Genomic DNA, 23,602 nt, shown 5'->3' on the forward strand with positions numbered 1-23,602 from the left:
TGACTCTCTGAGGATGACTCATGAGGGGAATTCTCAAGTAAAGGAGACAAAGGCCTTGGCCTTAATCCAGAAGTACGAGGCATTCAAAATGGAAGATGATGAAACAGTTGAGACTATGTTCTCAAGGTTTCAGATGCTTGTTGCAGGACTGAAAGTTCTGAACAACGGATACTCTACAACTGACAATGTCAAGAAGATTATCAGAAGTCTTCCCAAAAAATAGAGAACTTTTTAGTTCTTTAAGAAGCCATGAGATTGAGCTCGAGGAAGATGAACCTCAGAAGCAAGGTAAATTTCTTTCTCTAAAGTCTAATCCTGAGAAGACATGAGCTTATCAAGTTAAGGAAGAATCATAAGGATCTAATGAAGACTCAGAAGATGATGATGAGTTGTCTCTAATTTTAAAGAGAGTCGACAGACTCTAGAAGCACATGCAAAATGGTTAAGGAAATTTCAGAGGAGCCGGAAGGACTGCTAGTCGTTTTGATTCTTCATCTGGACAGAAGAAGCAAGGTTCTGGAAAAGAACTTATCTGCTTTGAGTGCAAGGAGCCAGGTCACTACAAAAATGATTGTCCTAAGCTGAAAAAGGATAGAAGGCCTAAGAAGAATTTTTCCAAAGGTAAGAAGGGGTTGGTGGCCACATGGGATGACTCAGAATTCGAAGAAGAAGATTTTGACGAAGAAAAAGTCAATGTTACATTAATGGAAACTACAGATGATCCTGAAGGTTCTGAATAACCAGAAGACAAGGTATTATCAGAATCAGAATCCAACTCTGATTCTGAAGAGGTATTTTCTAACCTATCTTGTTCTGATCTTGAATCATGTCTCTCTGAAATGATGGAAAAGTACCAGAGTCTTCAGAGTAAATACAAGGACCTTAAACAAGTCCAAGTAGTTGCTTCTGAAACTCACAGTGAGCTTGAGAAAGATATTTCCTCTCTAAATGAAAAACTATTTTCTTTAGAAAGTAATAACTCTACTTTGAAAAGCGAAATTTTAAAACTAGAGGAGGAAATAATCTCAGAAGCTTTTGGTACTAATTGCGTCATTAGATATGACAGAGCATTCTAGTACTTTCTAGCTAAAAGCATAGATAGAAGCAAAATGGCTTCCTTGATCTATGGAGTTAGCAAAAATGGCAAGAAAGGTTTAGGTTGTAGAGAAACTATAAAACTTGACGAAACTTAGAAGGTAAAACCAAAACCTTTCTATGTATATTTTGTGCCTGCTAGCACTGAGATTGATATTTCTGCACATAAACATACAAAGGGTAAGAACTCAGTTCTGAAACCTAAGTATCATGCACAAATTCCCCATGATTATCCTTCTGCTAAAAGACCCAAAGTTGTAAGAAACTCTGGGAAAACTAACAAGAGAGGACCCAGAAAGTGGGTACCTAAGGATAAAATAATTTATGTTGCAACATTTATAAAATTAGACTTTCTGATCTTGAGGATTAAAATGTAAAATGTTGAATGTCTGTTAATGAGGAGCAATGGGTATGGCACAAACATTTGGGCCATGTTAGCATGAGAAGGATTTCTCAGCTGAATAATCTTGGATTAGTCAGAGGCTTACCCAACCTAAAGTTCACTTCAGATGCTCTTTGTGAAGCATGTCAGAAAGGCGAGTTTTCTAAAACATCTTTCAAAGCGAAAACTGTTGTTTCTACCTCTAGACCGTTAGAACTTCTGCACATTGATTTATTTGGACCGATGAAAACAACCTCTATCAATGGAAAGAAGTATGGATTGGTCATTGTTGATGACTATAGTCGATGGACATGGGTAAAGTTCTTAAAACACACGGATGGGTCACATTCTGTGTTCTCTACTTTCTGCTCACTAGTGCAAACAGAAATGAATTTCAAAATAGTCAGAGTCAGAAGTGATCATGGTGGCGAATTTGAAAATAAAAATTTGGAATATATTTTTGATTCAAATGGAATTTCACATGATTTCTCATGTCCTAAAACTCCACAAGAAAATGGAGTTGTAGAAAGGAAGAATAGGACTTTGCAAGAAAGGCTCGCAGCATGATCCAAGAAACTAACATGGCTAAGCATTTCTTAGAAGAAGCAGTTAACACAGCATTTTATATTCAGAACGGGATTTCTATCATACTTATTATGGGTAAGACTGTAGATGTTTGATTGGTTGCATTGTATGGTAAAACACTAGCTGGATTCTAATGTCTTGACTGATGTCATGACATGCTGACTGCATTGTATGTTAGAACATCTAACTATACTCTGATGTCTTGACTGATGTCATGACATACTTGAGTTGTATGTTGCAGGTTTAGCTAATACAGGATCTACTGAATGTCAAACTATATGTTATGACATTCATCCCTGTCAGCAGTTACTGAGGAATAGAACAGCTGGTGTTCTTTAATAACTCAGTATTTGTTTCCAGTCTGTTTATCAAGGGGATAACAGACCTGACACAAAGCCTACTGTCTGAATGTCAAACTAGAAGTTATGACATTCATCATTGACAGCATATACTGAATAATAGGCAGGTTAGTTGTCTGCTACAGTTCAGTATATTTCTTAGTCTGCTTATCAAGAGGATAACAGACCTGACGTAAGGCTCATTGTGTAAATGTCAAATTGGATGCTTTGACATTTATGAATGTACGTTGTTACTGAAGTATGGACAGATTGGTCCTGTACAGTACAACAAATTTGTACAGTCTATTTTCAGGAAGATAACAGACTTAGCATATGGTCTATGCTTTGGATGTCAAACTAAATGTTGTGACATTCACTTCAGGCAACATCTGCTAAATTGTAGGTTGTTTAGTTTTCCTGTTTCAGCACTTTTCTCAGGCTATTCTTCAGGAAGTCAACAGCTAAGCTAAAATCCAGGAAACCAATAACTAAGCTACAATAAATGAACCTAACAAATAGCCTATTTGTTAGTAACCTAGTTGTGGAATTTAGGTTAACTCGCTTGACCTTAAATTCAGGAAATACAAGTACAAGGCCCAAGTGCTGCAATATAAAAGGATGGCAATCCTTCTTTCAGAACTCGGGGATTTTAGGCGTGAAGATTTTGTGTGTCCATCATACTTCACTACTGTATTTTTGTGTGTCTTGTATTAGGTGTATCTTGTGAGCCAAGCTATTATCACTGAGATGATTGCATTGGTATAGGGTGTTCATTGAGTTGTAAGTGTTGTGTCACTCTAAGCTTTTAAGCGTGAGTGTTGTGTATCTTGATTAAAGCTGTTAAGCACAATCAAGAGTTGTTTGAAGTGTGACTTCATAATTGTCTTTAATCTTAATTAAAGGTTGTAATCACTGAGGTGATTGAGGGGGAGTGAGTAGGAACTCTGATCTTAGTGTAAGATTGAAATTGCATTGGGTAGGTATTAAGTGATAGGGTTAAACAGTTGGTTTAAGGTCTGAGTTAATACTACTAATAGTGGATTTCCTCCCTGGCTTGGTAGCCCCCAGACGTAGGTCATGTTGGACTGAACTGGGTAAACAATTCCTTGTGTTATTTACTACACTTACTTTTTAAGTTCTGTATAATTCTTGTCTGCGCAGAATTGGATGTCATAACAACCCGTGTGACATCAAAAGTCTGTTAGCTAGAATTTCAATTGGTATCAGAGCAGACACCCTGCCTGGTAATTTTTGGGTGAGATCTAGGGAAGTTACTTTCTAGTACCATGGACAAGGATGTAGGACACTCAAATAGACCACCCATGCTGGATGGTTCTAACTATGATGACTGGAAGCCTCGTATGATAGCCTTCTTAAGGTCTCTAGATAGCAAAGTCTGGAGAGCTGTCAACAAAGGATGGGAACATCCAACGAAGACAGGTGAAGATGGAGTCAGTATGCAAATTCCTGAAGAAGAGTGGGACAAGGAGCAGGAGGCATTAGCCCTTGGAAATTCTAAGGCCTTGAATGCATTGTTCAATGGAATAAGTAAGAACATCTTCAGACTGGTGCACCACTGTGAGCTAGCCAAGGAAGTATGGGATACCCTCAAGATAACTCATGAAGGTACCTCCAAGGTGAAGATGTCTAAACTTCAGATGCTGACCACCAAGTTTGAAAATCTGAGGATGAAAGAGGATGAGACTATTCATGACTTTCACATGAATATTCTTGAAATTGCCAACACCTCTGGTGGCTTAGGTGAGAAAATGGCTGAAGAGAAACTTGTAAGAAAGATTCTCAGGTCTTTACCAAAGAGATTTGCCATGAAGGTCACCGCAATAAAAGAGGCTCAGGAGATCTGCAATATGAAGGTGGATGAGCTCATTGGTTCTCTCCAAACCTTTGAAATGGGCTTGTGTGAGAATGTTGAAAAGAAGAACAAAAGCGTAGCTTTTGTATCAAATACTGAAGAGGAGTCAGAAGCAGGATATACTGGAGGTGATGAAAGCATATCAGAAGCCATAGCCATGCTTGGGAGACAGTTCAACAAGTTCGTGAAGAAGATTGATCAAAAAGGTAGACCAAATGTCAAGAACATCTCATCTGACATCAGGAAAAGATCAACTTCTGAAGAAAAGTTCAACCAAGGCAAGGGAATCCAGTGTGATGGATGTGAAGGTTATGGACACATTAGAGCTGAATGTCCTACTTACCTCAAGATGCAAAAGAAGGGGCTATCTGTCACATGGTCTGAGGGAGATTCTGAGAGTGAATCTGAAGGAGAATCTGCTAAACATGTCACTGCACTAACTAGTGTTTGTGCCACTAATGATGACTCAAGTGCAGATGAACTGACCTTTAATGAACTTGCTGCATCTTATAAGGAGCTATGTGTCACCAGTGTAGAAGTGCGTGTACAAGAAGAAAAGCATAAGAAGCTCATCAAGGAGCTGGAGGATGAGAAACAGAAGCATCTGACAGTCATAGATGGTCTAAATGGTGAGATAATCTTGCTGACCTCCAAGCTAGATCAAATGACGAAATCCATCAGAATTCTAAATAAAGGAACAGATTCCTTGGAAGAGATCCTAAAGGTGGGACAGAAGTCTGGAACCATGTCCGGTTTAGGCTTTGTGAAAAAATCCTCAGCTGAACTCAAATGCTCAAAGGCTAAAGTTCAGAAATTCAAGCGGAGGTCACACCCGATGTCTCAACATCAGGGAACCAGGATGAGTAATCATCAGAAGAAGAAATTTCAGCGATGGAGATGTCATCACTGTGGTAGGTTTGGCCATATAAAAGTCTTCTGCTACAGGTTGCATGGTTATCCTAACCAAGCCCCCCATGTTAGACCTAAGCATAAGGCATATAGGCATAATGCCCCCATCAAGAAACGACAAGGGTATGCTTGGTTAGCTCACACAGCTCTAAGGGCATCTACCAGAGAAGACTGGTACTTTGACAGTGGCTGCTCAAGACATATGACTGGTATGGAGAATATATTGGTGGATATACAACCTCACACTACCAGTTATGTGACCTTTGGTGATGGTGCTAAAGGAAAAATAAAAGGTGTGGGTAAGCTGGACTACTCTGGAGTTCCAGAACTGAATAATGTGCTGTTAGTAAAAGGACTAACTGCTAACCTCATCAGCATAAGCCAGCTGTGTGATCAAGGGTTCAATGTTCAGTTTACTAAGGAGCTATGTGTTGTGACAAATGAAGATAATCAAGAAGTTATGAGAGGATCCAGATCCAAAGATAACTGTTATCTATGGGAACCTAAGCACTCAAACTTTTCCACAATGTGCTCCTCAGCCAAGGAAGAACAGGAGGTGAAGCTATGGCATAGACGCCTTGGTCATCTCCACTTAAATGGAATGAAAAAGATCATATCCAAGGAAGCAGTTAGATGAATCCCAAAGTTGCTTATTGATGAAGGAAGAGTCTGTGGAGAATGCCAGGTTGGCAAGCAAACCAAGATATCACACCCTAAGCTGGGACATCCTACAACTTCCAGAATTCTGGAACTGTTGCACATGGACTTAATGGGACCTATGCAGGTTGAAAGTCTGGGTGGAAAGAGGTATGCATATGTGGTGGTTGATGACCATTCCAGATACACTTGGATAAGCTTCATCAGAGAAAAGTCAGATGCATTTGATGTCTTCAAAGAACTGTGCATCAGACTTCAAAGGGAAAAGGACAGTTGTGTTGTTCGAATTAGGAGTGATCATGGTACGGAGTTCAAAAATTCCAAGTTTGATGAGTTTTTCTCGTCTGAAGGAATAAGTCATGAGTTCTCCTCTCCTATAACTCCTCAGCAGAATAGGATAGTTGAAAGGAAAAAAGGAACTATTCAAGAATCTGCCAGAGCTATGATTCATGCAAAGAAGCTCCCTATGCACTTTTGAGCTGAAGCTATGAATACAACTTGCTATGTTCACAATAGAGTCACCTTGAGAAAAGGAACCTCCTCCACTCTGTATGAAATATGGAAAGGCAGAAATCCCACTGGGAAGTACTTTCATATCTTTGGAAGTAAATGTTACATTCTCACAGATCGTGAACAGAGAAGGAAAATGGATCCCAAAAGTGATGAGGGTATATTCCTATGATACTCAACTAACAGCAGAGCTTACAGAGTGTTCAACTACAGGACCAATGTTCTGATGGAATCCATAAATGTTATTGTGGATGATAAAGAGGAAGGAATCGATGTCATAGAGGATGTTGGAACATTCCTTGATACTTCAACAGACATACCAGTCAAGTCTGAAGAAGTACAGGAGACTCCTCCTGAATGTGAGGTAGATGCACCCACCAAAATGCCATCTATCAGAATTCAGAAAGACCATCCTAAGGATCTTATCATAGGGGATCCCAATAGTGGTGTGACTACCAGATCACGGGAAATTAACTCAAATTCCTGTTTTGTATCCAAGGTTGAACCAAAAAGTGTGAAAGAAGCCCTGACTGATGAATATTGGATCAATGCCATGCAAGATGAACTGGAGCAGTTTAAAAGGAATGAAGTATGGGAGCTAGTGCCACGACCTGAAGGGACTAACATCATTGGTACCAAGTGGATTTACAAGAACAAGTCTGATGAGAAAGGAGTAATCACTAGGAATAAAGCAAGACTAGTGGCTCAAGGATATACTCAAGTTGAAGGGGTTGATTTTGATGAGACGTTTGCACCCGTTGCTAGACTTGAGTCAATCAGATTGCTGTTAGGTGTAGCCTGCATTCTGAAATTCAAATTGTTCCAAATGGATGTGAAGAGTGCATTTTTAAATGGCTACTTAAATGAAGAAGTCTATGTGGAACAACCTAAAGGGTTCTGTGATCCTAACCAACCTAAACATGTGTACAAGTTGAGGAAGGCCTTGTATGGGTTGAAGCAAGCACCTAGAGCTTGGTATGAAAGGTTGACTGAATTTCTGACCTCTCATGGGTACAAAAAGGGTGGGATAGATAAGACCTTGTTTGTGAAGGATACAGATGGCAAAATCATGATTGCCCAAATCTATGTGGATGATATTGTTTTTGGTGGAATGTCAGAGAAAATGGTGAAACATTTTGTTCAACAGATGCAATCTGAGTTTGAAAAGAGTCTGGTTGGGGAACTGACTTATTTTCTTGGAATGCAAGTCAACCAAATGGAGGATTCTATGTTTCTCTCCCAAAGCAAGTATGCTAAAAACATAGTTAAGAAGTTTGGTATGGATAATGCTAGGCACAAGAGAACTCCTGCACCTACTCATTTAAAGTTAACCAAAGATAATGGAGGTCCCAGTGTTGATCAATGCTTGTATAGAAGAATGATAGGTAGTCTACTATACCTAACTGCAAGTAGACCTGATATTTCCTATGCAGTTAGAGTGTGTGCTAGATACCAAGCAGAGCCCAAAGTGAGCCACTTGAATCAAGTCAAGAGGATTCTCAAGTATATCAATGGGACTTGTGACTATGGTATGTTGTACTCTCATGGCTCTGAGCCTGTCCTATCTAGGTATTGTAATGCTGATTGGGCTGGGAGTGCTGATGACAGAAAAAGCACATCAGGAGGATGTTTCTTCTTAGGAAACAATCTCATATCATGGTTCAGCAAGAAGCAGAACTGTGTATCTCTGTCCACTACAGAGGCTGAATACATAGCGGCTGGAAGTAGTTGTTCCCAACTAGTGTGGATGAAACAGATGCTTACTGAGTACAATGTCTCTCAAAATGTCATGACATTGTTCTGTGATAATCTCAGTTCCATCAATATTTCCAAGAATCCCATCCAACACAGCAGGACCAAACATATTGACATTAGACATCACTTCATCAGAGATCTGGTGGAAGACAAAGTGATTACCTTGGAACATGTAGCCACTGAACTACAACTGGCTGACATATTTACAAAGGCTCTGGATGCTACTCAGTTTGAAAATTTAAGGGGCAAACTGGGAATATGCCTCTCTGAGGACTTATAGCAACCAATGATGTTTGGGATGTATTGTTTAATATCTCAACCTATTAAACAATTGAAAGTGTGCTATGACTGGACAACAGTTCACAGCTATGTTACTTGCTGCAAGTGTAGTAATAAGATGTTAAGGGGATATTCAGACATGAGACATCCTGTGTGCCTGCTGGACTTCAAGAAAGTGTTCATGCAGGAGTGGTTCAAGATGTCAGACTCAAAGTCATGGCATCTGATATGGGTGTACCTGCTGTAAAGCAAGAGTGTGTGACTACTTGATCAAAGTTGTGAAGCAAGGTCAAGTGGGTGATGTCTTGAACAAAGCTGTAAAGCAAGATCAAGAGGGGATATTCTTGATTGAAACTGTGAAGTAAAATCAAGTCTGTAATTTTGTCATTTGTGTGTAATTTTGTTTATGTTATGTTGGTCTGTATCTTAAAGTGTTGCTTTGGCAACATTTTTGACAAAAAGGGGGAGTAACACCTGTGATGCCCCAGGACAACAGATTGTTTTGCTAAACAGATATTCAGGACAGATATTCAAGATCCTCTAATCCAGAGGTTATGCTGCAGCTGATGTTCCACTTCCATGAGTGTGAGTGTGTTTATGTGTGCTGCAATTAGAAGTTTTTATTTAACTTCTGTATGTGTGCTGATATGTGAAGTTTTTATTTAACTTCCATGTGTGTGAGTGTGTTGCTACTCTGAGTGTATTAGCTAGGTTCATTTCCTGCTAGATGTGTGTTTTCCGCTGCTGTGGACTCTGTTGTGAGGCCAAAGTGTTTTAGCCAAAAATTTGCCAAAGGGGGAGTTTGTAGATGTTTGATTGGTTGCATTGTATGGTAAAACACTAGCTGGATTCTAATGTCTTAACTGATGTCATGACATGCTGACTGCATTGTATGTTAGAACATCTAACTGTACTCTGATGTCTTGACTGATGTCATGACATACTTGAGTTGTATGCTGCAGGTTTAGCTAATACAGGATCTACTGAATGTCAAACTATATGTTATGACATTCATCCCTGTCAGCAGTTACTGAGGAATAGAACATCTGGTGTTCTTTAATAACTCAGTATTTGTTTCCAGTCTATTTATCAAGGGGATAATAGACCTGACACAAAGCCTACTATCTGAATGTCAAACTGGAAGTTATGACATTCATCATTGATAGCATATACTGAATAATAGGCAGGTTAGTTGTCTGCTACAGTTCAGTATATTTCTCAGTCTGCTTATCAAGAGGATAACAGACCTGACGTAAGGCTCATTGTGTAAATGTCAAATTGGATGCTTTGACATTTATGAATGTACGCTGTTACTGAAGTATGGACAGATTGGTCCTGTACAGTACAGTAAATTTGTACAGTCTGTTTTCAGGAAGACAACAGACTTAGCATATGGTCTATGCTTTGGATGTCAAACTAAATGTTGTGACATTCACTCCAGGCAACATATGCTAAATTGTAGGTTGTTTAATTTTTCTGTTTCAGCATTTTTCTCAGGCTATTCTTCAGGAAGTCAACAGCTGAGCTAAAATCCAGGAAACCAACAACTAAGCTACAATAAATGAACCTAACAAATAGCCTATTTGTTAGTAACCTAGTTGTGGAATTTAGGTTAACTCGCTTGACCTTAAATTCAGGAAATACAAGTACAAGACCCAAGTGCTGCAATATAAAAGGATGGCAATCCTTCTTTCAGAACTCGGGGATTTTAGGCGTGAAGATTTTGTGTGTCCATCATACTTCACTACTGTATTTTTGTGTGTCTTGTATTAGGTGTATCTTGTGAGCCAAGCTATTATCACTGAGATGATTGCATTGGTATAGGGTGTTCATTGAGTTGTAAGTGTTGTGTCACTCTAAGCTTTTAAGCGTGAGTGCTGTGTATCTTGATTAAAGCTGTTAAGCACAATCAAGAGTTGTTTGAAGTGTGACTTCATAATTGTCTTTAATCTTAATTAAAGGTTGTAATCACTGAGGTGATTGAGGGGGAGTGAGTAGGAACTCTGATCTTAGTGTAAGATTGAAATTGCATTGGGTAGGTATTAAGTGATAGGGTTAAACAGTTGGTTTAAGGTCTGAATTAATACTACTAATAATGGATTTCCTCCCTGGCTTGGTAGCCCCCAGACGTAGGTCATGTTGGACCGAACTGGGTAAACAATTCCTTGTGTTATTTACTGCACTTACTTTTTAAGTTCTGCATAATTCTTGTCTGCGCAGAATTGGATGTCATAATAACCCGTGTGACATCGAAAGTCTGTTAACTAGAATTTCAAAGACTCCTTATGAATTATGGAAGAACAGAAAGCCCAACATTTCTTACTTTCACCTTTTCGGATGTGAATGTTTTATGTTGAACACTAAAGAGAATCTGGGCAAGTTTGATTCTAAAGCATAAAAGTGCTTATTGTTAGGATATTCTGAACACTCTAAAGGCTACAAAATCTTTAACACGGAAACACTGATTATTAAAGAATCAATTCATATTAGATTCAATGATAAGCTTGACCCTGAAAAGTTAAAGCTAGTTGAGAAAATTGCAGATTTGAAGATCAATCTTTCAGAATCCAATGATATTGATTCTGGAGATAAAAAGACTCAGAAAGCAAATCTAAAGAATTTGAAGCAAACGACTCAGATACGACTAAACTGGAAGTTGTCATTGGTCCAACTCATCAGAAGAAGAGTAGATCAAGAACCCCTCATTCTGAAGAACTAGTTCTGGGAGATAAAAATGCTTCATTCAGAACTAGATCTTCATTCAATCCTTCTGAAGAGACTCTTCTTGGTTTGGTATCTCTGGTAGAACCCACATATATTGATGAAGCTCTTCTGGATAGTGAATGGATTCTGGCTATGCAAGAGGAATTGAATCAATTCACCAGAAACGACGTCTGGGATCTTGTTCAGAAACCAAAGGGTTTCCAGGTCATTGGAACCAGATGGGTCTTCAGAAACGAGCTCAATGATAAGGGTGAGGTTGTCAAAAATAAGGATCGACTGGTAGCACAAGGTTATAGTCAGCAAGAAGGTATAGATTATACATAAACCTTTGCTCCAGTTGCCAAGTTAGAGTCTATTCGTCTTTTAATTTCGTTTGCAGTCAATCATAATATCATCCTTTATCAGATGGATGTTAAGAGTGAATTATTAAATGGATATATTTCTGAAGAAGTATATGTTCATCAACCTCCTAGTTTTGAAAGCTCTCAAAATCCTGACTTTGTTTTTAAATTGAAAATTTGGTTATATGGTCTGAAGCAAGATCCTAGAGCTTAGTATGATAGACTAAGTAACTTCCTTTTGGAAAATAATTTTACCAGAGGGAAAGTGGACACAAATCTCTTTCGCAAAACCTTTAAGAATGATATTCTATTTCTGCAAATTTATGTTGATGATATTTTTTTTTTGGTTCTGCTAATGCTTCGTTGTACAAGGATTTTGCTAAGTCAATGCAGGAAGAATTTAAAATGAGTTTGATGGGAGAACTCAAGTTCTTTCTGGGAATCCAGATTGATCAATGTTCAGAAGGAACATATATTCATTAGAGCAAATATACAAAGGAACTTCTGAAGAAGTTTAATTTATCAAAAAGTAAGCAAGCAAATACTCCAATGCATCCTACATGTATTCTGGAGAAAGAAGAGGTAAGCAGTAAGGTAAATCAGAAGTTATTCATAGGTATGATAGAGCTCTCTCCTTTATCTAACCGCGTCTAGACCTGATATTTTATTCAGCATATACTTATGTGCTCGCTTCCAATCAGATCCTAGGGAAACTCACTTAACTATTGTTATGAGAATCTTTAGGTATCTTAAAGGTACTACTAACCTTGGTTTTTTATAGAAAATCAAGTGAATACAAATTAGTAGTCTATTGTGATGCTGAATATGCTGGAGAGAGAATAGAAAGGAAAAGTACTTCTGGAAGTTGTCAATTTCTAGGAGATAACCTGATTTCATGGTCCAGTAAGAGACAGTCAACAATTGCACTTTCAACAGCTGAAGTTGAATATATTGCAGCTTCTGGATGCAACACTCAGATAATCTGGATGAAGAGTCAGCTGGAAGATTATCATATGCCTGATAGTAACATTCATATTCTCTATGATAATATTTCTGTTATTTATTTATCTAAGAATTCTATCTTGCTTTCTAGGGCTAAGCATATTGGAATTAAACATCATTTTTTACGTGACTATGTTCAGAAGAGTATTTTTCATCTAAAATTTGTTGATACAGACCGTCAATGGGCTGATATCCTTACAAAACCCCTTGCTGAAGATAGCTTCGTTTTCATTCTGAAAAACTTATTTATGGATGTATATCTAGAATGAAAAGATGTATTTGAGAATGTCTAAGTCTTTAGAATTCTTGATTAGATTCTGAGAATCTTACTTGTTGACTCTGAAAAATGAGCTTTCTGAAGTAAGGAAGTTTCATGAATCAGAAAGGTTCGGATTAGAAGCAATCTTATCGATTTGTCTTCTTGATTTTGAACAATCGTTACATTAAATGGTTATCATATTGTTTGATTTCATGTGGTTCTAAGTGATGGCGTTTGTCCCACTTTCTGAGTATGCGTGACACATTGGGTTTCGTAATTCTTGGAATTAGGTTAAAGAATCTTACGCTTCTCCCTATGACTGTGTATTTTTACCTTGTCATCATTGCAATTTTTTATATAAACCCACTTCACTCACATTTTCACACTACGCGCACAATATTCTCACACTTTCATCTTTCATCTTTCATCTTTCATCTTTCAAACTAAAACACCCATCTCTACAACTATTCATCTCTCCTTCATCTTCAACAATGGCTTATCAACAAGAGACACAATAACATATTCAGCAACAATTTCAATAACTGCAACTAGCTCAGCCTAGATCTCCTCCTAGATATGTCACTATTGAAAGCACTCCTCTATCCGAAAGAGAAGAAATCAACAGTAGTAATATCCTATCTGATAACTATCATATCTTCACAAAGATCGATCCACCCGAAGTTTTGGCGTACTGCATAAAGACCTGTCTCGAAGATGATGTTGATTTGTTGGTAGATTTCTTCAATCTACCGGATGACTACGTAGTTATTCCGCCGCCTCCTCATCCTTCCCAAAACCCTTAGTTTTCTTAAATAGTCTTTGCACGTGTGTGTGTTGTGTGTGTGCGCTTTTTATTTCAATCTAACTGTGTGTGTTCCCTTTATTTTTTGTTAAAAATTTTTTTGCTTTTGTTTGTATCTTTTCTTCTTGTTGGCACTTATCAATGAAAATTTTGTTTATTTCTCTTTATTTCCTTTATTATTTTGTCTATCTTTTTTATTGATGACAAAGGGGCAAAAACATATCTAAAGGGAAGATGCGTAATTATTTTTGATGTACCTAAATTCCTAACTAAAGAACCCAAATATTGTTTAATGTTTTCTGCTAACAACTACTTTGAAGAATAGTCTGTTAACTGTTTTACAGGGTTATGTTCAAATATTGTTAGTGCACCCGACCAACAATAACAAATAAGCTTTGGCGGCATAGATGAATTGATTAAGAGCAACTACCTAAAGATCTGTCTCGAAGATGATGTTGATTTGTTGGTAGATCTCTTCAATCTACCAAATGACTACCCAGTTGTTCCGCCGCCTCCCAAAATACTTAGTTTTCTTAAATAGTCTTCGCATGTTGTTTGTGTGTGTGTGTGTGTGTGTGCTTTTTATTTCAATCTAACTGTGTGTGTGCCCTTTATTTTTTGTTAAAGTTTTTTTGCTTATGTTTGTATCTTTTCTTCTTGTTGGCACTTATCAATGAAAAATTTGTTTTTTTCTCTTTATTTCCTTTATTATTTTGTCTATGTCTTTTTGATTGATGACAAAGGGGAAGAAACATATCTAAGAGGAAGATGCGTAATTATTTTTGATGTACCTAAATTCCTAACTAAAGAACCCAAATATTGTTTTGTGCTTTTTGCTAACAACTACTTCGAAGAATAGTCTGTTAACTGTTTTGCAGGGTTATGTTCAAATATTGTTAGTGCAACCGACCAACAATAACAAATAAGCTTTGGCGGCATAGATGAATTGATTAAGAGCTTGGTGTCTCTCAAATAGATATGTATCCACTCTAGATTGTAATACGCACCCTTATAAGTATGGATCTCTTGTGTAGTGTTGAAAAACAAAAGTAATTAATTATGTGTATCATATTCACAAGGACTAGTGCGATATTTTAGTTGTTCAAAAATATTTATGATTTTAAGGAAAGTGATTTGAAAGATGTTTTTTATAGAGCTAAAGTAAAATGGCGGTAAATGAAAAAAGTTTAACATGTGAGATGAGATTGTTCAGGTTAGATTTCATTATCATAATATAATGTTCCCTCGTGATTAGTTATACATATTTTAGCAAACGTTTAATATTATCACCTATTGCACTATAAATAAATGTTATTTATGTCTAAATAATGATGTGATATCAATCACATTTCTTAACTAACAATCTCTAACCAATATAATAGCATTAAGCGTAAATAATATATGTGAATCTTAAACTTAAATCCGTCTCCAGAGTTTAGTGTTTAATAGATGAAAACCATGTATCTAGTTATGAAAAGTATTTCTCAATAGCTAGGTTATAATAGGCATTAAGAGCGAAGATAATCAACAATATTACTGAATAACTATAACATATATAACACCATGATCAAAAGGAATACATGAGTATTTGGATAATTATATCTAACTCCAATAAAATATAATTTAGCTACTCTTACTTATACTATCTTTACATAGATGATAAAGAAAGAGATGAAAAAGTATCAGTGATTGATCTCTCTAACTAAATGAAGCCTCTACCATTGATCTTCCATTCCTCTCTTCAGAATTCTCTCTCTTTGTTTTTTTGTATATTTTTATGTGGAATGCCTCTAAATGGGATGTTGAGACCTTTATTTATAGGGGTGTTAAGCATACAATTTTTCCCATCGAACATATTAGCTCGCCCATCGAGTATACATTTCTTCATTGAGAAATTTCTTTAAGCTCATTCAAATGGGCTCTGAGCAGCCCTATTTTCACCCAGCGAGCCAATATCTTCGTCCAGCGAGCATTCCCTTACTTCACCATAAATTAACTTAGACAAGTCGTATTCTAAACCGTCTTCTTTCGCCCAACGACCTAGTAAGCTCGCCTAGCGAGAGTATCCTTACTTCATGAAATAACTTAGCCAAGTAGTCTTTTGAACCTCTTTCTTTCGCCCATTAACAAAGTTACTTCTCCCAATGAGTAGTTTCTTTCTTCATCATGGAGTAATTTTATATTTTTTTCCAGCGACCCAATAAAGTCGCCCATCAAATACTTTATGTTCAACATCTCAGTTATGTGATCCTTTTTGCATTGTAAGTTTTTTTGACATGCTTTTGATTATGGCATAGTCATAGTGTTCATAAATATGTTAATTTTCAAGATTATTCATTATTTAAACTGAATTGGAGGATTTTCATCAGATTGCTTGTTAGATGAGTTAATACATGTAAAAAAACGTAACTTAGGCATTTATCATGTAATCTTCTCTATGGTGACTCCTAATAACTTTATAGCAAGAAAAGAGACAACTTCTTCGTTGGTACTCGTTGGATGATTGTAGAAATATCCATGATCGGAATGTGAAGTAGGCATGCAACATCGTTAAGAGTAATTGTCATTTCATCAAATGACATATGAGATGATCATGTCTCGGGAAGCCACATCTCCACAAATGATGAGGTAAGGTAAGATTGAGCTCAACCATCCTCAAAGTAGTTCTTTGGATTGAACCTAGATCAGAGTCATCCACCCAACCCTGTATCTAAGGTGGTAGATACAGTGGAACCCAATCCAACAATTTTTTCCAATGTGCCACAACCTTTAATTCCTTCTTTGGAACAAACTCTTGAAACAAAATTTAAAGTATACATTATAAAATATAAATTATTAAAATTAAAGATTATTAAAACAAATAAAATAGATTACTTACCTCTTTCTATTATAATTGGGGAGCAACATGATACTTGTATTGTACTAAAAGAGATTTTTTGTATGCCTCTCCTGAAAAAATGATGTTGTTGCTCCTTAGATGCACTTTGCTCTTCTTAGTGTGCATCCATCGTGAGTTGAGCTTGAAAATATTCTCGCCCTATATGGCCACGCTGAATGATCCTAATGTCACGCCATCGCCTACGAACCACTAGTAAAAACACAAATAGAAACAAATTTGAAAAAAAAAACTTGCAGTGGATAATGCAGTGAAAAATAAAAACAAAAATCTCAAATCATCAACCTTAAGTAATATGGTGAAGCATCCAACACTACTTAATCGGTCAACCTAAAGTAATCTTATCTTAATAAAAAAAAGCGAAAAAATGGACCACAATCTTAAATAATATGGTGAAAACCACATAAAAAATAAGGACTAATTCACTTATTTGTATGTGTTTCGGGAATTTTTTCGAACCGAATAACTTTCTTAAGCGTGCTCTAGTACTAGTGAGTCGATTCATATCTACTCTCACTTGGGGATGACTTAAAAGAGAAATAAAAAAGGGGGAAATAAAATTTTAGCCAGTTTAATATTTTATATAAGGATAAATTGGTTAAATCAGGTAAATTGTAGGGGGCCTGAGGGATAACTATTGAGGTTTAGGGTAAACACAATTCAGAGAATAAATTGGTAGAACCAATTCCAAGATGTGTCTTTTCTGCAATGGCTACTAATGAAAGTATACATGAAAAAATATGGAGAACTTGCCATTAGAGAGAGTCTTTCGATCTATCTGAGACAAAAGATCCTGTTCAAAATGCATTGAAAAAAAATGACGATTATTTTTTAGGAAGGGAAGTTTACTTTTTTACGATTATTTCCTGTCTCATAAAAAGAATCTCATTTGTATTTTTTCTGTTTCAAAATAATTGTCCTTTTAAAATATTAATGCAATATTTATTATCATTTTTCCACTATCATATCCTTAATTTTCATTTTATCCAATCACTTTTTTAACTATAATTAATAGGAGTATTTTATCTTCGAAATCTTACTTCCAATCATTTCCTTAAAAACCGTGAATTATTCACATAAGACATTTTTTATGAATAGGAGAGAGTATTGGTTTGTCATCAAATTATTTAACAGAGACATTCCTGTTGAAATTACAAAGCTAGTTTATTTGCATTCAATAAATTTGCCAGGGAATCAGTTGACGGATTCCATACCTCTCATTATTGGTGAAATGGGAATATGTTGGAAGTATTGGATTTGTCGAAAAATCAGTTATCATGTGTCATTCCCACTTCCATGGTTAATATAAATTTCCTCTACTATTTGAACTTATCATCCAACACTATGTCTGGGAAAATTCCATCCGTTGGCCAGTTGCAATCATTTGACAAATCCGCCTACATTGGTAATCCACACCTTTGTGATGAACCACTCACAGATGCACATTACAGTCACATTGAAGAACATGAAAATGACAGGAATCGGGAAGACAAAGCACCGGCATGAAACAAAATCCATTCTGCATAACCATGATTGCAGGCTTTTTCCTGGATTTTGGGTATTTTGGGGCTCTATATTACTCTTTGCATCTTGGAGATATGCTTATTTTCATTTTCTAAGCAACATGAATGATAGGATCTATGTCATTGTAGTTGTTACAATTAATAAATTGCAGAGGAAACTTCATACTGAAGAACCTCCCTGTAACCAAACTATGTGCTTACTCTTGTGCTTATTATGTCCACAATTAATCACCCAATCTGCATTCAATTGCATGACTATAGTTACTCAGTAAACCTAAATATGTTATCATTTGTTTTTAAAATATTGGTCATAGTATAAAACAATTCATGACAAAAAAACTCTTGCTACTACTTGTATGTTGCAAGTAGGACTCAAAAAAAAAAGCTTTAGTTTATGGTAGTTGTTTCACTAGTAAAATTTTAAATTAACAGTAGCATAGTAGCATAATCTATATAAGCTTCTTCTTCTGGAAAAATCTCTTCAAATGCCACAATTGCAAAACTGAAACTGCAATGCAGATACCTAATGACATTAAACTAAACCATGCCACTCTGCCATTTGTTCTTTCACTCACGATCCTCATTTCTGCTTCCCTGAGCAAAACATTAGAAGAAATATATACACGCATAAGAAAAGTCTTCTTCTTTCTTAGAAAAGTTGCAGAAGATTCTTTCAAGAAAAAGGTGTTGACATGATTAGAATGATTACCTTCCCTTCAGATAGAGCAAATTCTCATGGATGGCTTCTACTGCTCCTTCTAGCTTTTTCAACTCAAGCTCAACTCCCTAAGTATCATTTAGATGTAGAAAAAGAAATCAGAAGAAGAAAAAGTCTTCCAAAGCAAATAAAAGAGGTATATATTTCAATTAAGATTTGGATCCTCCACCTTACTTTCATAATACGGATACAGTGCCTATATTTGGAAGAAAAAGTCTTCCAAAGCAAATAAAAGAGGTATATATTTCAATTAAGATTTGGAAGAAAAAGTCTTCCAAAGCAAATAAAAGAGGTATATATTATACAACTACACCTTGAGTAATTGTCAGCCATTGATAGGTAAAACTCACAAGTCCTATCTACATGATTATTACGATAACAGTAGTTACAAAATTGTACATATCATTTACCTCAATCTTCTCCTTCTTAGCAACTGAATCCCAATCCTTGGCTGCAATCCCGATTTTCCAGTCAATGTTCACACTAACCTCACCACCTTTTGGATTACCGCCATCTATCCAGAAGCATGCTAGGTAGTTCCCAGTTTCTTGAGTAGTAAACGCGAAATTCCCATGTGTTGTGTTCTCTTTATGATGAAGATTGTTTCCATACGGCGATGTTACCTAAAGAAAACATTCCAAGTAACAGATAATTTTAAGAAATTGTCATCAAAAGATTGTAACTCATGCTCCCCACAAGTCACAATATATTTTAATAACAATATCCAAAAAGTGAAAGCTTTTCACTATTTCCCTATCAAATTCCTATACAAAATTACATACCAGAGACATCTTCATTTCAAATTATCATGAAGATTCATGACTCAAGCAACAACGATAACTAATGTTTCATTATTTAAGCACTACCATTGGCAAAACCTGATACTACTCTCAAAACCAGTGAGAAATTTCTTGATTTCTACCGACCAAATCAAATGCAAATGTATGCAAACCACGACATCTCCAGAAGTAAATTACTCAGCACCTCAACAGGCTCAACTCAACAACAGAGAATACGAAAACACATCAATTCAATTTATAGACATAATCAACACATAACAGATCAAACCAACGCGGCTCAGACTCCATAAATAAGCATGAAAACAAACAAAAAAATTCAATCCGTAAAATACATACAAAAACAAAACAAAATCGGCAAAACATAGCAATTAAGCATTAAAATTCAAAATTCCTATAACACCGCATTCAACAAAAGAAATTAGGGCAACACATTACAAATCTATCATCCAAAATCAACATACAAAAATCTAGATTTTCCGATCACGAGATTCCAATTAATCAATGCTAAACCTAACAATGATGAGTAATTTTAAAGAGAAGTGCGATGACCTTGACGGCGAGAGTGGGAGATTGGCCGTGATCATCGGGAACGATAACATAATCGGCCAAAACGACGACGTTGTTTTGGATTTCTTCGGAAACGCATTTGGTACCAGAGGAAGGTAGCGTGAGCCAGATAGCGAGAGTGGAAGGTAGAAGATTGATCGAGAAGAAGAAGAGAAAGAGAAGTAACAATCTTGTGTTCTCCATGATAACCCTTTTTTCTGTCTATGCACGGCAACGAGTATTGAAGATTCACAGACTTCAGAATTTGGATCTGTTTGTTGTCTAAAATTTTATTTTATTTCAGTTTTTTTTATTAAAGGAAAGTTTCAGTAATAGTACAAATTTTATTTTATTGTTTTCTTGTATGTTTATTATTCATTGAATTATGTCTATATTTTAAAATTATTAGTGGTTTCTTAATATTAAAAAATACTGCTTATTAATTTCAGTTTTTTAACCGACAAATAAAACAATAAATAGTAAAAACAGTGGCATGTCAATAAATTATTTAAGAAAATTATTTTAGAATAGTAAAAATAATGGCATGTCAATAAATAAGAATAGAGAACATAGATTAGTAAAACATAACTATTAATATTATAATAGAGTATTATAATTATAATGGAAATAATGATTATTGTAATGAAATATATACATGTTTAGAAGAATTAAAATTTTCTTAACAAAGATAAAATTAATAAAGTTAACAAACAAAAAATATTTATAAAAATTTAAATCAATTAAATCAAAATATCATAATTTTAATACTTTCTTTATTAATAGGCGGAAAATATCATGACAACCAAAATAAATAAATTTATATAAATAATATTAATCATTATTTTTCTCTTTTCTTTCTATGTAAAATTGAAACAACCAAATAATATATTACAAAAATAAAGTGAATAAAGTTAGAAAGAAAGAAAAAAAGTCCTATAAGCCAATAAAAGAAAAGTTTATGTTGGTAAAAATAATTTAAATAATTATTTTCCCTTTTTCTTCATAGTATTTTTTTTCTATCTCTACAAAGTTGAAACCATTAAATATTAATACATTAAAAGAAATTGTTTTTTTATTTACGTGTCATCCTAACAATGTATCTCATTTTTTAGTTTGAATTTTTTGACTTTTCTAAGTTTTATAAAAATTATGATTGAAATAAAATTAAAGTATAGTTTTCTTTAAGAATTTTATTCAAATACACTGACAATAATGTAAAAAGATTATATACCGTCAATTAGTTTAAGACGTTAGATGTTGCAAAGAATTTAACTTTTATTTTAACCACTTATAAGATAATACAAACAGATGATGGTAATGAATTGACAGTGTACAAAATGTTATACTGATAATGCATATTAATTATTTAATCAATTAGTTTAATAACTACATATGAGAGGTGAAGGAAACAAAGGGGGGAGATTTTAATTTTATATATATATATATATATATATATATATATTTCAAAATATGAAAGGGGGGTGGAGGAATTTTATTTACAAATATGTTTGATTCACAAAGGAAGGAAGATATTTTAAAATTAGTTTATTTTAAAATTAATTAAATTCACAAAGGAAGGAATTTTATTTACAAATATGTTTGATTCACACCAGAAGGGAACAAAACTCCATACTTCAGAGTCTTCTTAACATAGCTCAGTATCCTAACAACATCTTGGTAATGTGACCATTTTGTTTGTTCATAAACATACTCATCATTCCAACTGCATAGTAAATATCAGGTATGGTATTACATAAATATCTCAATGAGCCTACCAACTGTTTGAAAGTTATAGCATCTACATCATCACCCTCAATATCAGAATCACGCTTGTGATTTGTTTCAGCGGGTGTGATTGCAGACTTGCCATTTATGAGTTCAAATCTCTTAAGAATCTCAAGTTTATACTTCAGATGATGCAAGATTATACCCTTGTTAGAGTACACAATCTTCATCCCTAAAAAATATGTCATATTTCCTAGATCAGACATCTCAAACTCATTCATCAGCACCTTCTTGAACTTGACTATCTCATTTGAACAACTTCATGTTAGCAATATATCATCAATATAAACACACACCAGAATCATATTGTTATCAGATGTATATAGAACATAAACAGCATGGTTCATCTCATATTTTATGAATTCTTGAAGCAAGAAAAATGAATCAATTTTCAGATTCCAGGCTCTAGGAGCTTGTTTCAGTCTATATAAGGCTTTATATAACTTGTACATCATCCCTTCCTTATTCTTTTTCACAAATCTAAGATGCTATGATATATAAACTTCCTCTTGTAAAGGACCGTTCAGAAATACATATTTCACATCTAAATGCATCAGAGGCCAATTCCTGTTAGCAGCTATAGCAATCACCATTCTGATTGTTTCATGTCTAGCTACAAGAACAAACACCTCAAAGTAATCTAGTCTAGATTTTTGTAGAAATCCTATAGCTACTAACCTTGCTTTGTATTTTCCAATTGATCCATTTGGATTTAGTTTCACCTTGTAAACACATTTGACACTAATGGATTTCTTGTTCTCTAGAAGCTCATTCAGCTCACAAGTCTCGTTTCTTTCTATAGATTTAACTTCTTCTTTCATGGCTTTCAACCACACTTTCTTCTTGAGAGCTTCTTCTATACTTACTGGTTCAGAGTCTACCAACATGTCACACTGAATGACTTCCCTTCAGAGTCTATCTCAGTATCTTGCAACATGTCAAACTTTGCAAATCTTCTTGGTATTTGTCTTATTCTTTGTGGTCTCTGAACTTGGTCATAATCTTCTTTAGATGGTGGAACAATATCAGATGTTGGACTATCTTCAGAGGCATGATTACCACCAGTTTCTAAATCATCATGAGAATCTAGATCAGAATCAGAAACACCTTCAGAGTTGGATTCTCCTTCAGACTCTTCTTCAGCCTCATAGTCACCTTCAAACTCTGACTCGTCTTCAGACTCAGAATCTCCTCCAGAGTCTGAAATATTTTCAAAATTTAACTCAGGTGTTAACACTGCATCAGAGTTGGATTGAGACTTATTTCAATCCCATATTTTTTATTCTTTCACAATGACATCTATGTTGAATTCAACTTTGTTAGTGACAGGACAATAGAGCTTATAAGCACATTTATTGTGGTACCCTACAAGCAACATAACTCTGCTTCTGTCATCCAACTTACTTCTCTTAGCATCTGGAACATGTTTGTAACAAACAGAAGCAAACACCTTCAGATGACTCACACTTTTCTTATCTCTAGCACACTTCTATAAAGGAATAATTTCCTTCAGTTTCTTGGTTGGACACCTGTTGAGCATATGTGATACGGTGACGCGGAAGTGGATTTGTGAGGTTAGCATTCCAACATACAAGTCAGTTCAAAATTCAAAAAGAGTATGGTGAAAATTGGATATCAAAAAGTGTATCTTGAGTATCTAGAGACATGAATTTATACATTGGATCATTTGGAGTGGATTGACATCAGTTTAGACCTTAGCTCTTTGGGCATTTGACCAATCCAGAACAGTTACCCCCAAGTCTTATCGAGCGCTAATGAGTCGAATAAGTCTTTAGCAGTCATGGCCAGCCTCTGAGAATGTC

General features: G+C 35.5%; 1 protein-coding gene across 1 annotated transcript; it reads right to left on the bottom strand.

Moving 5' to 3' along the window:
• Positions 1–18,191: 18,191 nt before the first annotated feature.
• On the bottom strand, positions 18,192–20,300 carry LOC127102874 (transmembrane emp24 domain-containing protein p24delta3). Its single transcript, XM_051040198.1, has 4 exons — positions 19,998–20,300; positions 19,059–19,271; positions 18,640–18,716; positions 18,192–18,524 (listed from the first exon to the last, which is right to left on the bottom strand). Exons 1-4 carry the CDS (start codon positions 20,196–20,198, stop codon positions 18,380–18,382), a joined length of 636 nt encoding a protein of 211 aa, XP_050896155.1. The 5' UTR covers positions 20,199–20,300; the 3' UTR covers positions 18,192–18,379.
• Positions 20,301–23,602: the final 3,302 nt, after the last annotated feature.

Source organism: Lathyrus oleraceus, chromosome 7 (genome assembly GCF_024323335.1).
Source record: "Lathyrus oleraceus cultivar Zhongwan6 chromosome 7, CAAS_Psat_ZW6_1.0, whole genome shotgun sequence".
Lineage (NCBI taxonomy): Eukaryota > Viridiplantae > Streptophyta > Magnoliopsida > Fabales > Fabaceae > Lathyrus > Lathyrus oleraceus.

What these genes read in the sequence shown, in the direction of transcription:
- LOC127102874 (XM_051040198.1), bottom strand. Translation starts at nt 20,198, where the DNA reads ATGGAGAACACAAGATTGTTACTTCTCTTTCTCTTCTTCTTCTCGATC. An exon ending in CTAAGAAGGAGAAGATTGAG is followed by an intron (nt 18,717 to 19,058) that starts GTAAATGATATG and finishes AATGATACTTAG; the next exon opens with GGAGTTGAGCTTGAGTTGAA. An exon ending in TTGCTCTATCTGAAGGGAAG is followed by an intron (nt 18,525 to 18,639) that starts GTAATCATTCTA and finishes TGTTTTGCTCAG; the next exon opens with GGAAGCAGAAATGAGGATCG.